The sequence below is a fragment of the Hemicordylus capensis genome, chromosome 1 (genome assembly GCF_027244095.1).
Source record: "Hemicordylus capensis ecotype Gifberg chromosome 1, rHemCap1.1.pri, whole genome shotgun sequence".
NCBI lineage: Eukaryota > Metazoa > Chordata > Lepidosauria > Squamata > Cordylidae > Hemicordylus > Hemicordylus capensis.
The window spans coordinates 100,360,337-100,376,414 of record NC_069657.1 but is presented as its reverse complement, the minus strand read 5'-3'; the positions used below and the strand labels follow the sequence as shown (position 1 = coordinate 100,376,414).

General features: G+C 43.6%; 1 protein-coding gene across 4 annotated transcripts in view; it reads left to right on the top strand.

Annotated features, from left to right (window-relative positions):
• E2F8 (E2F transcription factor 8) overlaps positions 1 to 10,825 on the top strand; it is a 36,705-nt gene extending 25,880 nt beyond the window's left edge. For all 4 annotated transcript variants that reach the window (XM_053284552.1, XM_053284553.1, XM_053284555.1 and 1 more), the window contains 4 exons: positions 1,705 to 1,923; positions 4,470 to 4,593; positions 5,892 to 6,286; positions 9,030 to 10,825. In XM_053284552.1, coding sequence (XP_053140527.1) covers positions 1,705 to 1,923; positions 4,470 to 4,593; positions 5,892 to 6,286; positions 9,030 to 9,218 — 927 coding nt within the window. In that variant the 3' untranslated portion in view covers positions 9,219 to 10,825. The remainder of the gene's footprint in view (positions 1 to 1,704; positions 1,924 to 4,469; positions 4,594 to 5,891; positions 6,287 to 9,029) is intronic.
• The last annotated feature ends 5,253 nt before the right edge of the window (positions 10,826 to 16,078 follow it).

Genomic DNA, 16,078 nt, shown 5'->3' with positions numbered 1-16,078 from the left:
ATTTGAGGCACAGGACTGCTGAGAGGTGGGTGGGAGCAGAGCCAGGCAAATCCTTCAAAGCATTCTTCATCCATGAAGTGTCTCGGGCCTTTACTTAATTGCATGTATGAAATTCATTCCGTGGCTTCTGTCTGGTGAGGACATTGTATTGCTTTTCTGTTTTGTCTCAGAGAGTGGGAGCCATTCATATCTCTGGGAAAATTGAAGATGACATTAATAAAGAATAGCAACATCAAGTAATAGCTGAGTTAATATCAACAACTTAAAACATTTCAGAAGCAAAGTACTGGATATTAGCTAGACAAGATACAGATAGCTAAGTCAAATTATCTAGGACAGATACATAACAATATGAAACTAGAGTTGTTGCATTGTTGCTCCTCTCCCCTAATTTATCACCACCACAACAGTTGATGCTGTTGTGGTGAAGGCTAGTCAGTTCTTCCTTCCCCTTCCACATACAAGACCAGTACTTGGGGATGGGGGGAGGGACAGTTTTTTAATCTCTACCCCATGCTTCTCTTGAATTCAACCATTTGTTTTTTATGCAATGCAGCTGGACCATCATACCGACAAGCACTTTGCCAATAGAAAATAAAGCTCAGGAAAATGAATAAACACGAATAAACATGACAACAGGCTCAGCAGTGTAATTGTTTCAACAGAGGATAATAGCATGTCATGCAATATGGCTCAAGAGCTTATTAGTTTGTTGGTGATATACTTTAGTTTGGTTTTAATAGGACTTGACAATGCAAACTATTTCTGCTGGGTTCTTCTGTGTGTTCAGTCAGCATGAGTTCAGATGTTTGCAGTAAAGTATGTAAGGCTGACAGTTTGGAAAACAAGATGAGGCTATTCACGTGTGTGAAAAACTGGGCTGAGAGAGCCCGGATTTGTAAACCGCCAGGATTGGGCCAGATCCCCCGCAGCAACATGGCAGTAAACCCGCCTATGTAGCCTCCCCTGAAAATGAGGTTAAGGGAGCGAGTGGTCCCTTAACCCCTTGATCGTGTGGCGGCTGCAGCTGCCACACTACAGGGAGCCTGGGGAGGGGGATTCACCACGCATCATTGTATTTCTGGGGGCTAGGACGACACATCCCAAGCAGGGTTCCCTCTAAGGCATGCGAATGTGCGCACGCTCACACATATTTTGATGTCCACTCAGTGAATTTCAGGTCCTGCTCAGGTTGAATCAGGAAGGCCCCACTCTGAGTCCAGATACGTGCACACTGCTTTGATACTGCCTTCCAGAACAAAATTCATTCCGCACACAGATGAAAAAAATTAGAACACTGATCCCAAGCCTGCCCACTGCCTTGGTGCGCTGGGAATCGTCTGGGCACGTGGGAAGCGCACCCAGCAACACCAGCTTGATCGTCAGTGGGGAAGGTAGGTTCAACCCGCCTTCCCCGCAGACCACCCTCTAGCCCTTCTCAATGATCATGAGGAGAGGTTCGATGTCTACTGTTCTCTAAGGCTAAGGAGGTATTAAGAGAAGATTCAGATGCTCAAGGAGAGCACAGGACTGTACATGTGAAGGATTGTGTATTTGAATATGACCACACAGTAAAATCCCTCTGCATGTGAAGGGCGGGGCCTACACGGGAGAAGTTCCTGAAGTATATATTTGAAAGTGTGTCACTCTTTATGTATCCAGAATAGAGAGATGAGCTCTCTAAATTAGTTTCATATTTTTCAGGGCAAATCTGTGAAGAATAAAAAACTCCAGTCTCCCCTAGCTTTGCATCTCGACCAGGAAGGCTTGGCTTCATCAGTGGAAGAACAAAATAAAAAGGGAAATACAGGTCAAAGCTTGGAGTGTCAGTCTGAGCAGCGGAAGCATCGAGGCCTTCTGGAAGGTGACGGACCTGTTCCACCTCAGGAGTTGCCTGCAGCATTTGCAGTGCCTGAACACAAGGTATACTTCCCCTCAAGCTTTTTCCTCCACCATCTCCTGAAAACATCTATTGTCTGACTGGTTTCATAGCTAATGTAGATGATAAAAATAGTTTTTAATGTTCCAGCATACTAAAAGATGTTAGCTGGACTTGTTACAGGTCATCTGGTGAGGTCTGCCTGCAGTTGCCACCAGCTTGACTCAGAGCTAGGTCTTCTCCTTGGCTCTGGAATGTGCTTCCAGCCAATACACAAGGTTTGTCCTCTGAAGGCACATCTTCTTAACCAGGCATTTTGATGGCTGATTAACTATTTTTAATTAGTTTGTTTTAGTGTTGGTATTTTAAACATTCTGTGTTTATTTTGTAAACTACCTAGATTTTTTTTAAATTAGTCAGTAATAAAAATGTAATACGTTTAGTTTGAGATAAGTGCTTACAGGCAGGGGGAGGGTGCAGATGGAGACTCCTGGTGGCATTTCCTATATTTTTTGCCCTGCCGACTTTGGCTGCTTTTTTTAGACTGTAGCTCCACCCACTAAGTAATGTGAGAGGAGTGGGCACAGTTATAGAATACGATGGTGGGTATGTAGAACTAATGATACACTGGGAAGTTCTCCTCCAGCTATGAGAGTCCAGGCTTCAAAAGAATTTCCTGGCTCAACATAACATTTCCATGTGCCTTCATAATAGAAGTACATACATAAGAGCACAAGAAGAGCCTGGCTGGATCAGACCAAAAGTCCATCAAGTCCAGACTTCCGTTTCCCACAGTGGCCAACTAGATGACTGGTGAGCCCTCAAGGGAGGTGTGAAGCCAATAACCATTCCTTGCTATTCCTTGCACAACCACCAGCACTAGTATGCATCAGCATATTGCCTCTGAATTTGAAAGTGTCAATAGATCGTGACTAATATAAACCTATCGTCCATGAATTTGCCTAACCCTCCTTTTTAAAACCATCTGAACTGTGGCCATCGCTACATCCCATGGCAGAAAATTCCACTTCTTGTGTGTGAATAAGAATGCTTCCCCTATTTGTCTTGAATATCTTGCTGATCCATTTAATTGATTCTGGTATTCTGAAAGGGGGAGAACAACATTTCTCTGTCCACTTCCTTCATAGCATGCATGTGGACAGTTGCTTTCACATTCCTAGTACACATCACATTTTCCTTTCAAGAACATCCATCCACTCACCCCCCACTCCCCATCCAGTCTGTTGTGTTGATGGTCTTCCATAATTTAATATTTGGTAGCTGCACTTGCTTCATACACAAGGGGTATTTATCATCATTGCAGATGTGGAAGGAAATAACAGAAATGTGATTTGAGTATGGGATGATATTACTATCGACAGTATCACTGTTGTGGACACTTCAGAGTTTATTTTGTGAAACAGTGATGTCAGTGAAAACCAAAGCCAAGAATTGCTTGTAAAATTTTTGCTTGTACAAAGAATTGCTTGTAAAAGCCAAAATATTGGCTTTCCATAAATATCCAATGCAGCCACAGTATTCTTATACTATATTCCTGATTGTTCTCTGTGCAGTGGTTAATAAGCACCATTGGATGATCAAAAGAGGGTGATTTGGAGCTGGGAAGGGTTCTTATCCTATTTAAGACAGATGAGCAGAGCCTCCAGTCAGCTCTACAAGCCCCACTCTCAGATGACCTCCATAGCCATGTCTTCCGTTGCTGGAGCTGGGTGTGGGTGGGTTGGGAGCACCTCCAAGCACTGGGGAAGCATCCCCAATGTACTCCACATTACCAGAGAAGGTAAAACCTCCTGCTCTCTGGCTATGAGGCAGAAGAAAGTGGGGCAATCCCCATTCGAACCATTTTGAGCAAGTGGGCTCATAGATTGGGCTTTGCGGAGTGGCACATTCACAGATCACAGCCTCTGCAGTCACAGTGCTCTCTGACAGCCAGCTCCCAGGAAAAAAACCAGAAAAACAGCTCCAGATACCAGGGCCTCTGCTCTTCACTAATCTGGGTTAAGATTGAGGGTTAGAAGCAGGATTACCCAGATTCATACTACCAGAGCGTTGGGGTTTTGCCGTAGTACACATGGGTTAGATGCAGATAACCCAGGATTAGATGCTGTGTGAAGAGGCTTGTTGACTTGGTGAAGGGTAGAAAAGGGGCTCTAGGTGGCTCTTGTATGATTAGAAGCAGCCTCTGGAAACATACAGAACTTTTGGCCAGAGTAGAGATGATATGGACGATGGTTCTTTGGATCTCCCAGTGTCTTTTTCTTTATCTAGAATAGGTGGGGAGGTGCTAACCTCCCCATCACCTGCTTTTGTAATCTTTGGGGAGAGGGGAAATAATGATCTGATAGCTACCTCACTCACTCACTCACTAGCATCCCCCACTCCTCCTGCCTCTGGCAGCTGATTTTAAGTGTTAAATATTATATCAAAACGTGTGATGATGAATCTTCTGTATCACGTCTAGCTTGGCCTTCTGTTAGGAGAGACTGAAAATTGCTAAATGAGTTAAATTTGTCAGATGTGTTTGTTATAATTGTGGATGTAAGTGGCACTTTCTTCCTTGTTTTTTTAGGCTTGGTTTTCTTCAGGTTACCTTATACCTCTTGCTCAATGCACCAAACTTGGTAATGAGACCACTCTTTCTAACAAGGAGGTGTATTCAGCAGAACCAAAACCCTGCAGTTCCCTGATTGCTGGTGCGTATTCCTTGACACTAGGTATTCCAAAGCTAGGTTGGAGTCTGACATCATCCTGTCAGCTATTAGTGATGCAGAACCTTAGATGACAAAATCTTGCACCCAAAGCCTTGCCATGGCCTTAACTTGGCATTAACTTATAAGAACGTAAGAAGAGCCTTGCTGGATCATGCCTAAGGCCTAACTAGTCCAACACCTTTTTTCCCACAGTGGCCCACCAGATGTACTTATATAGTTTGCTCGCCTGTATGAGAGACATATTATACAGTGTATCACTCTTATATCAGAGGAGAGTGACTGCCCCATTCCAACCCTAGCACAGCATCCCTCCAGTGGTTGTTTCTGTTAAGGTTGTGCCCCTTTGGTGATAGAGAACCATCTTCTTTCATTTTCTCTGTAAACCAGTTTGAGAACTTTGAAAAGTGATGTATACATATTCTGAATAATAATAGGGGATCCTCAACTCTTTTTAGCTGCACCCTCACTTAATTTCTGCAATGCTGGCTTCTCCAGCGTGGCTGCAGTATCAATGATCTCAGGAGGAATTAATTAGTTCCTCTTCAGAAGTGGTAGAGCTGCCTATAACTTTGTTCTCCTCTTTATTTTAGTACTATGCCTCAATACTAGGCATGTGCCCGAAATGTTTTGGAGGCCATTGTAAAGGCCTCTGAAACATTTCGGATTTGGGGCCGTTTTGGCGCCGGCGGGGGTAGCGCTTTAAGGGCGGGGGAGGGTGTACTCACCCCTCCCGCCGCATTTCCCCTGCCGGCGCGCTGTCGGATTTAAGCCCCTCGGGGCGGCAGCGTTCCTCCCTGCCGCCCCGTTTCTGCCATCATCCGGAAGTGGCCGGAAGTCGCGAGTGCACCCGTTGTGCGCGTGGTGCACGGAGATCTTCGGCGCCGGCGGGGGAAATGCGGCGGGAGGGATGAGTACACCCTCCCCCGCCCTTAAAGTGCTACCCCCGCCGGCGCCGAAGATCTCCGTGCACATCCCTACTCAATACTTCTTGTGGTGTCTCACAGAATCTCCATTTTGTCTCCCTATGAAAACAGACCCTCTAATACAAGCTGCTTGGCTTGAAGCGAAGCAATTAGGCTGACCAGATCGCGTTGATATCTGCTGTTCTGCAAGCCAACTGCTTTTTGCCAAAATTATCGTCTTCTAAAGCCCATCATAGTGCAATTGTTGCTGCTTGGCAGGAGTTTGCTTGTGTCTAGATCAAGCAGACATTGCAGTCTACCCCTGAAATAGAAGTGTTCTCCTTTATAATAGTTTGTTCCTTCTCTCCCTTGTCCTAGGTGGTATTTCAGTGACATCCGAACTTACAGCCATTAATTTTCCTGGTTTTCATATAACACCTCTGAACCTAATGTTACCACCAGCATCCGTAGCTTCTGTTCCTGTGGTTAACAGCACTGCTCTTGCTCTGCCAGCCCATGCCAACTCGACCCAAATCCCAAACTCTTCAGTTGTGAACTTTACACTACAACACTTAGGACTGATACCAGCCAGTATGCATCTGTCGACTGCAAAGGCAGTGCTTGGATCTGCTCTGGTTCGTCAAGAAGCAGAACAGATTAGTTCTGTCTCAAAAAGTGTAGGTTTAAAGCAGGAGAAAGCATTAAAGATTATCTTACCAGTACCTGGCCATGAGCGAAATGGAAAATCAGCTTCAACAACTCCTTTACAGCAGGTAAAGAACTTTTATAGAAGTTTTTTTATTTGAAATCTAAATGGTATAGTATTACATACATATAGGGGCTATTCACATGGCCAAGCGGGCAGTGGGGAAAGCAGGGTTCAATCTACCTTCCCCCAGATGATCGCTCTTTGCTCCTGCGGCCGATTAGCCGCATGCCCACACAACCCACACTGCCATGAGCAGTGTGGATCAACAGAGGCCGGGACTCCTTATCCTGGCCTCCGGATATGGTGGTGCACTGCGGGATCCTCCTAGGGGACAGGCACTCCAGGTTCCCATCTCTGTGTCAGCGTGAGCTGCAAGCAGCTGATCTCAGTAGCCAGGTTAAGGGTGCGTTGACACCCTTAACCTTGGCTAAGAGCTGGGCTTTGGTGCTGGGTTTGGCACCGTGGGACCACCAGGATCCACGTGGATCTCGGCAGTTTTCATGGGCAGCCAAGCCTGGACTTGGCTGCTTGTGAGAACAGCCTCACAATATGGCAGTTGCCTGCGTCTGCCGTGCACCTCTTGTGATCTGGTTGCTGGACTGTACCTTTTCAGACTGCAGGCCCTACATGCTCCTACATACAGGGTGGGGGTAGGGGCAGAAATCCTTCTTAGCTTGCCAGAGAGAAGCTTAGACAACAGTGTTCTCTCAAATGCTAATACTTTATGTGCAGGAAGGGTTTTTTAAAACGCTAGGGCTCATTCACGTGGGTATAGTTCAGCAATCAATTGCATCAGGCTGTTGACCATGTGTTTGCATCTTAGAAGTTGAAGCCCTTGCCTTAGTAGAACTTCTTTGATAAGAGCTATACAAAATAGAACCACTCGGGCAAGCACAGGCAGCAAGAAGCCAATGGGCTATGTTTGGCTTATCAGTGCATCACCCATCACAGGAACATAAGAACAGCCCTGCTGGATCAGGCACAAGGCCCATCTAGTCCAGCATCCTGTTTCACACAGTGGTCTCTGAGAAGCCCACGGGCAATCAGTGAAGGCATGCCCTCTCTGCTTCTTTTGCTCCCCTGCAACTGGTATTGAGAGGTGCCGTGCCTCTGAGGCTGGAGATGGTCCACAGCCACCAGACTAGTAGCCATTGATAGACCCATCCACCATGAATCTGTCTAAGCCTCTTTTAAAGCCATCCAAGCCGGTGGCCATCACCACATCCCATGGCAAAGAATTCCATAGATTAATTATGCGCTGTGTGAAAAAATACTTCCTCTTGTCGGTCCTAAATTTCCTGACCTTCAGTTTCATGGGGTGACCCCTGGTTCTAGTGATGTGAGATAGGGAGAAAAATTTCTGTCTGTCCACCCTCTTCACTCTATGCATAATTTTATACATTATGATCAGCAAAGACCCGTGTGGTACTTGGCTTGTAGTTCTGGGATGTAAGCATAGGCAGGTCTGGTACAGCCTGCATGCTTTGCATTGTTTAGTATATATTAGAAAATAGCAACTGACTCTGTTTGGATGCAGCCCTTTGTCTCTGGGGTGTGTGTGTGTGTGTGTGTGGGTGGGTGGGTGGGTGGGTGTATACACACACACACAATATACACTGCAGCAGGGCCCATTTTTTGACAGGTTTTTACCTCTTGTGAAAGAAAAGGGTACCTGCTACCTGCCATTTTTAGAAGTACTTACATTAGCAAACTTTCTTAGGCATTCTAGGTCAAATGGACATTTGCTTCTTTTAAGTAGATTAAAATGGTTTTAATTGATTGGACAGTAGCCCAGTTAATGGGTTAAATTGAGGTGGGGGAATAAGTGGGAAAGTAACTTGCCTAGAGAGCAAGAGGTTGCTGGTTCTAGTCCCCGCTGGTATGTTTCCCAGACTATGGGAAAGACCTATATTGGGCAGCAGCGATATAGGAAGATGCTGAAAGGCATCATCTCAGACTGCGTGGGAGGAGGCAATGGTAAACCCCTCCTGTATTCTACCAAAGACAACCACAGGGCTCTGTGCTCACCAGGAGTCAACACCAACTCGACAGTACAACTTTACTTAGTGGGGAGTATTAGCATTCTCTCCAGTGACTGACAATATGACAATATATTTTTTTCAGCTTTTTCCTTTACTTCTCACTATTTTACCCTGCCTAGCCTCTCCCTGTATGAGAGTTGTCAAATGTAAGGCCCCTGGGCAGAATGTGGCCCCATAGCTCAATTGTCTGGTCCCTAAGCAGGAGCTAGAAAACTGAGCCACTGTCGTATTTCTTCCCCCTGCTACTGAAGTGGTGACATTTCACCCCAAATGCTGCAGCCTGCTTGCTTTCTCCTTTCCTCCTGCAGTCCCACCCCTGGTATTTCTCTTGCCTACCACATGCATGCAGAAGCTGTAACATTTCTCCCATTTGCCACAGTTTGCTTGCTAGCTGCACTGAGAGAAAGAGAAGACAAAAGGTGGTGCGAGGCACTCTTTCTCAGCATGGAGAGGGAAGGGAGGGGAGGAAGGAAGAGAGTGAGACAAAGAGGGAGGAGAAGGAAGAAAGACAGAAGGCAGTGAGTGTGAGGTGACAGAAGGCAGCATGAAGAAGAGACTTTATTCATATTTATCTTTGTGTACCCCCTGGAGGTGCATCTGAATCAAATTTGGCCCAACACCGAATTGAGTTTGACATCCATGCTGTTCAAAAAAGTCTTTGTTTAATCTTAATATCAGCTGTGTAGTCTTCTGACATCTTGCTGTTAAAGCATTTCAAAAATTATTCTAATTTTTCAAATCACTTGGTTTTCCTTTTATATTTAGACTACTGGTTCTGTGGCATCCAAAGTTTCTCAGGCAGGCAGCAAAACTTACCATACACCAGGTGAGTCAGCCACAGTTCCTGGCTCTGGTTCATCTTCTCCTGAATCGGATTGTGCTGATGGGATTTCCCAAGGGACATTGTTAGATCCACAAAGAAAACTTGGTGAATCAACAGAAGATAAATTTTGACTTGGAAGAAAATATTGTTGACCTCTGTGTCTCAGAATTCTTGGTATTTCTAGTGGCACAAACTAGATAGACTTGTACCCTGGAAATTACCTTGAAATGTAGAAATGGCTTCTTCATGCTGGGGTAGCTTTTTACTTATAGTTCTACCCTGTTAACTTGAGCTCTTACAAAAAGCAAGAACATGCATCAACATCTGTAGAAAGCTTACACAAAGAAGCAATTTATATCTACCTGGTTAAATGTCTGACTTCATAGCTGTGTGTAATAAGCTCTTGGTCATTATTTGTACAGAAACATACTAATTATACAAATGGCACATTGCAGGTGCCAAGCATATAATATATTGTATTTGTAAAATGATAAAGGTCCTAGTTACTTTAATTCAAAACAACATTTTAATTCTATGTTTTCACTAACACTGTTGTAAAGTTAAGTCTTAATCACGTCTATGTAAATTTACGGTTTATTTAAAGAGATTAATCAATTCAAATAAAATTGTCGTGTGTGTGTGTAAAGAGCACCGACCAGAGCATATGCAGGAACAATACAATGTAAGGAAATGCCACATTGTATTTATTAATTATATATTTATCCCACCCTTCCAAAGAATTCAGGGCAGCATACATGGGGTCTCCTTGCCCCATTTTATTCTCTCAACAATGCTGTAACGTAAGTTAGAATGAGAGACAATAAGGCTGTTCTCATGATCAGAGTTGGGTGGGCTGGGGTGGGTCATCTGCCTCTGGTCACCTGTCTTCCCCCAAATCATGGGAGCCTCCTGGGCTCTGCTATGCTTGCATGCCCACACAACCAGAGTGGTAGCAGACTCCCAAAGTGGGATCAAGAGGATAAAGTCCTCCTGTGTTCCGCAGTGGACTCTATGGCCGCCACTCCTGGCAGCCATTTCATCCGCTGCAGTGCTCCAGACAACCAGAAAGTGAGGTAGAGTATAGGCTTTGTTTCCCTCATACTTTACACTTTGTAGGGGATCTGGGTTACCCAACTCTGGAGCAGCTGGGTCGGGAGGTCTCCCAGTGGCCCAGATGTCACGGGCTGCCTGGGTTAACTGTCTCCTACCTAGGTAGCTCATGCTGTAAGAATGGGCTCAATGAAATCTCTGTGTGAGGATATAAACCTGGGTCTCCCCAAGTCCTAGTCCCACCCTAATCCCTACAGCAGATTCCCCCCCCCCCCCGCCAAAAAAACATGTATCTTTTAAAAGTACATCAGAATAAGATTAAAATCTTATTCCTATGGTGTTTGCGAGGAAGGAACGAGGGAGTCTTGAGATGGGAATAAGTGTCTGCCAAGTGTCAAAAGCATGCTACAAAGTTTGGAAAAGAGTGGAGAATCTTGCTGTGAGCACACACATCTTACTGCCTGCTGGTTTCAGTTGTAGCCAGTGCCATTAAGTCTGCTCCATTTGTACAAGTTTAATTTTTCTGGTTTGGCATATTTGAATGAACAGTTTGAATTATTTTTAATTGATGTTTGACACACATTAGGGCAAGGATACCACATATGTAACTTAACACACAGTACTGTTAAATTTTGCATTGATTTCTCTGAAACTGGTATTTGATAATAAAGGGACCTGATTTTACACAGATTTTCTCAGATTCCATCTGCCCTGGGAAATACGATTGGTGAATGTTCTCTGAAACATTACAACATCACAAATGACAGGCGGGCAATATGAAGAATGAAGGATTATTTCATTAAAACTAAGGATCTCTTTAGAAGACATTTTACCACAAATAAATATGCCAGTTTCCAAGGTTCTGTCTCACTGAAGCATGACCAAGAAACACTTTTCTGTTGGAGACGTACTATGTACTAAGATGCAGACTTAATTTTCAGTGTTGATAATATAAATTAAATTGGTTGGTCTTCAGGATAGAGCTGAAAGGCCATTAAACCTGTCCCTTGCTCTAGACTTGATATTAACTTGATGTATGAAATTAGTCACTATGACACAATCTATGCAATTGGAATTCTGCCTTACCTCCCAGTCCTAAAAACATTCACTTAAGGAAGCCCTATTTTTTTTTCAGTAGACTTGCTTGCAAAGGTGTTTAGAACCGAAGCATCAGAGTTTTACAGGGAGCCCTTCAAAAACAATAAATATGGACAAAAGTGCTACAATAGGCTTCATATCGCAACATCTTTTGAAACCTTTCTCCTCCTCCTCCTCCTCCTCCTCAGTATTATAACAATAACATAAATGAACAAGACTTGCTGGATGGGAATTACATTATTGATATCCCAACAAAATCAAGAACAAGTTTTTCTAGCAAGAAGCCCAGGAGGAAACCTCAGTCTCCCTATAAGTTGTTACTGGAAGACTGGAGGCCTATTCACATGACCATTTGGGGGTGGTTTGGAGAGCATCTACCCCATTAGCAGCACACAACCAGAACCTGGGCCAGGAAACATCATTAAGCCAGGAGCAGTGTCCATTGCTGAAATCAGCTGAAGCCCTGCCCCTTCATGGAAAGTCCTCTGAAGGCCCTCCATGCCTTCCCAGTATGCTTTGTTCTGCCAGTAGACTGGAAAGCTTCATGATATCAACAGTTGCCATCTCATTATTTATGAAGAAATGGGAGACAGACTCGGCCATTCCAGCTTCAGGATCATAGAGTGTGCTTTGCAGAGCAGTACATCCATGGATGGCAGCCCCTATAGCCTCCGCTCTCTGTTGTTTCCATGTGACAGAGGGCCTGCTGGAAGAGGTGAGTGTTTCTTGGGTTCATCAGAGAATCAAGGTAGGAGAGGCCTTAAGAAAAGGTAGGAAAGCTGGATTACCCTGCTTTGAACAAGCTGGGCTGGAGGGATTTTTGTGAGTTCACACAACTTCCCAAAATCACCTGACTTAGCGTTTGAACCAGGCCTTAGTCTGTGTTCTTCAGCACACCTATTTCAGAGTAAATCGTAGTAGCTAGTGAAACTTTCTTCTAAATAAGCTTGCTTAGGATTATGCTGTGAAAGTGTCTAATAAAAGCCTGACCTTCCAAAATACTAACATAAGTAATCTGCCTTTTTAAGAAGAAAATAGACTGAAAAGGAAGCTCCGTCTGTATCCCAAACCTCTCACTAGAAAGCAGCATGGTGTTTCAATGACTTCTACTTGTTCAGTATTAGAGGCAAAAGATAGTAAAAGATAGATAAAGGTAAAGTGTGCCGTCTAGTCGGTTTCAACTCCTGGCAACCACAGAGCCTGTGGTTTTTCTTTGGTCGAATACAGGAGGGGTTTACCATTGCCTCCTCCCATGTAGTATAAGATGATGCCTTTCAGCATCTTCCTATATCGCTGCTGCCCAATATAGGCGTTTCCCATAGTCTGGGAAATATACCAGTGGGGATTTGAACTGGCAACCTCTGGCTTTATAATCAAGTCATTTCCCCATTATGTGAAATAATCAAGTCATTTCCCCAGTAGGTGGCTATAGATAGTTTATCAAGGCATAATTTTGCCAAAACATATTTTTATGAAATTTGCTTTCTACCCTTTGCACCTTCAGTCACACCACAAATAATATTATGCCATGTTGTGTTTTTGTCTACTCTCTCCAGTTGTATTGCTTTACTCTCTGAAAGCTCCTGCCAGGGGCGTAGCAAGGTGGGAGTGGGCCCAGAGACAAGATTTTAAAATGCCCCCCCCCCACTGAAGCTCAGCTCATGAAGTAAAGAAATCTTAAATGAGGCTGAATAGTGGTAACAAAAAGCAGAGTAAAATTATACACACACACACACACACACACACGTGCCACAATAAAACATCACCCTAAATTATCTTTTAAAAGGTTTTGTAAATGGTGGAGGATGCAAGTCCTTTAATGGTCCTAGAGAAAGACCTGCTGTTCTGGTCGCTCCAGGTCTTAACATCCACATCCGTTTCGGAGGATGAATACAACTGAAGGAAGCCCGGGCGGGTGCTCGGCTGGGGGAGTCGGTCATGTGACTTGCCTCTGAGGGCCCCCCCCAGGCTGTGGGCTCCCAGACAACTGTCTCCCCTTGCCCTATTGTAGCTACGCCCCTGGCTCCTGCATTTTTACTTTGTTCTCTTAACTCTACCCACTTCTACTCCTGTAAGTTCTCTTTAAAATATTTTCTATGGGAAACTACTTTAACAGTATAACAAACCATAACAATGATGTTTAGTATTGGGAAAAAGCAGTGCTACATGCTGTTCTGCTGGTGTGAAGTAGTTTTCTTTGCTTCTGAAACAATTCTATATTTTTCTCTCTTTAAATTCTTGGAGACTGTGTGGTTCATGTTCCTTTTGTAGACTACATTTTTGTAATTTCTTTCCTACACATATATTTTATTACTTTGGTGATTTGCATTTCAGACTTGCTGTGCTTTTCCCCACCTGCCTTAAACATGACCTGATTACCTGATTCAGTTGCCTGCTTTGTGAAGCTCTCTTTGATATTAATGCTCACTCCATGTTTCAAACATCTGACTGACATTCATAGTCGCTGCACGTTCGGTTAGTCCAAATAACTCCATCTTGCACAACCAGCAATTTTTAAAGAAATTGATGCAGCTGCTGTGATTAATTTGATGCAGAGTAAGCCTGTATTTCCAACTTAGATTGAAATGAACAGAGTCTATGGAGTATGTTATAAACCAGTTATTCCAGTGACTCTAATGGATTTCTTTTTCTTGAATACTGCAGTGACAGTATCCTGCATTGCTGGCTACCTGATTGAGTGTTAAGGTGGGAAAACATGTAGTAGTACTATGTAACAAATATGCTGTTAGTTTCCTGGTAACAATTATTTTATTTTTATTATTTATTTTATTTAATACTTTTCTGTACCACCCAAAACGCAAGTTCTCTGGGCGGTTTACAAAACAATAAAAACAGCCAACAAAAGATTAAAACATTTCAACAATTAAAATTAAAAAGTTAAAACTGTTAAAACACAATTAAAACAGTATCTAATTAAAAGCCTGGGTGAACAAATGCGTCTTGACTGCCCTTTAAAAAGTTGTAAAAGATGGGGAGGCTCTTATTTCAGCAGGAAGGGTGTTCCAAAGCCTCAGGGCAGCAATGGAGAAGGACCAACCCTGAGTAGCCACCGGACGAGCCGGTGGCAACTGCAGATGATCTCAATGGGCGGACAATTACTGTGTGGTTTTGTCGAATAATTATTATTTTATTCATTTGATTTATACATCACTCTTCCTAAAGTGGCTCAGGGCAGTTATAATAATAAATTTTGTTAGCTGCCCCATAACAAATTGTTCTCTGGGCGGCTCACAACACAACATTAAATAATTGAATAAAAACATATAAAACACATGAAATTGCAGCATACCCCCCAAAATACAAAATACAGTACAAAACCAGATATAAATGTTAAGGAGGAGATGGTTCTAGCTATGAAACTCATTTCTCTTTGAACGATGGAAGCTATGTTAATTATTCTTTTCTCTGCAGCTGAGATGTTTCTTTTCCTCTTTGCTCCTCCACCTATTGCTTATCTCACAGAAAGGAATTTAAGAACTGCCGAGACATTCATTCTGTATTAGCAATTGAAGTTGTATTTTACACTGAAACTGTTTTGCTTTTAACCTGCAACCTCTAGTGAATTATATTTTATTTTTTGCACTAATAAAGAGGTCTTGGTGGAAAGAACCGTTTGGAAGTTAATATGCACATAGCATCGCCAACATCAACTTATTCAGTACAAAACAATTTTAAAACATTTTTTAAAGTCAGTTTTAAAAATCAAATTTAAAAGGCTTGAGTGAACAGAAAGGTCTTTACCTGGTGTCTAAAAGAACAAAGTAGGTGCCAGGCAAACATCACTGGAGAGGTGTTCCATAAACGGGGTGCAACCACAGAAAAGGCCCTCTCCCTAGTAGCCACTCACTTCGCCATTTGGCAGAGGCACTCAGAGCAGAGCCTCTGAAGAAGATTGTAAAGTCTGGAACAATGTACCTGGAGGTCATCTACATATGCTTACAACAATAAACCTATGCACAAGTGGCCATCAAAAATGTTTGGCCACAAGCAAATGGCAAAATGGGGTCACACTCCCTCCAAAAGACAAAGTCCGCAGCTTGGGGGGTGCTTCTGGACCTGACATTGTCCTTGGAGGTGCAGGTGGCGGTGGTGTGCAGAAGCGCCTTTTACTAACTACCGCTTGTATGTCAGCTGCCACCCTACTTGGAGAAGTCGGACTTGACCTCAATCACTCATGCATTGGTAACATCCAGATTGCACTACTGCAATGCGCTCTATGTGGGGCTGCCCTTGAAGACTGTTCGGAAGCTTCAGCTGGTTCAGAATGCTGCTGCAAGGATGCTCGTGAGTGCAAGTTGTTTCATGAGTATCACACCCATCCTGCGGCAGCTTCATTGGTTACCAGTCCACTTCTGGGCTAGATACAAGGTGCTTGTCTTGACCTTTCGAGCTCTACACGACTTGGGGCCAGGGTACCTGTCCATCCGCGTTTGCCCATATGAATCTGCCAGGGCCCTCCACTCATTGTCTCAGGTCCTGCTCATGGCCCTGCCACTAACAGAGATCCGGTTGGCGGTGACTTGAGAGGGCCTTTTCAATTGTGGCCCCTCAGCTTTGGAACACCCTCCCTGAAAAACTTTGCCATGCTCCCTCCCTCAGCATTTTTTAAAAATGTCTTAAAACGCACCTTTTTAAGGAGGCTTTTTAATGTTCCATTTTTTGTTATATCTGGTAGGTTCTTTAGCATTTTATACTTTTCAGTTTTTAGCTTTTAAAATAACTTTTAATTTGAACCTAATAATGAGTGTAGTTTTAACCTGACTTTTAACTTCTTCATTAATTTTATTACTTTTATTGGGTCTTGTATTTATTTTATTGTTGT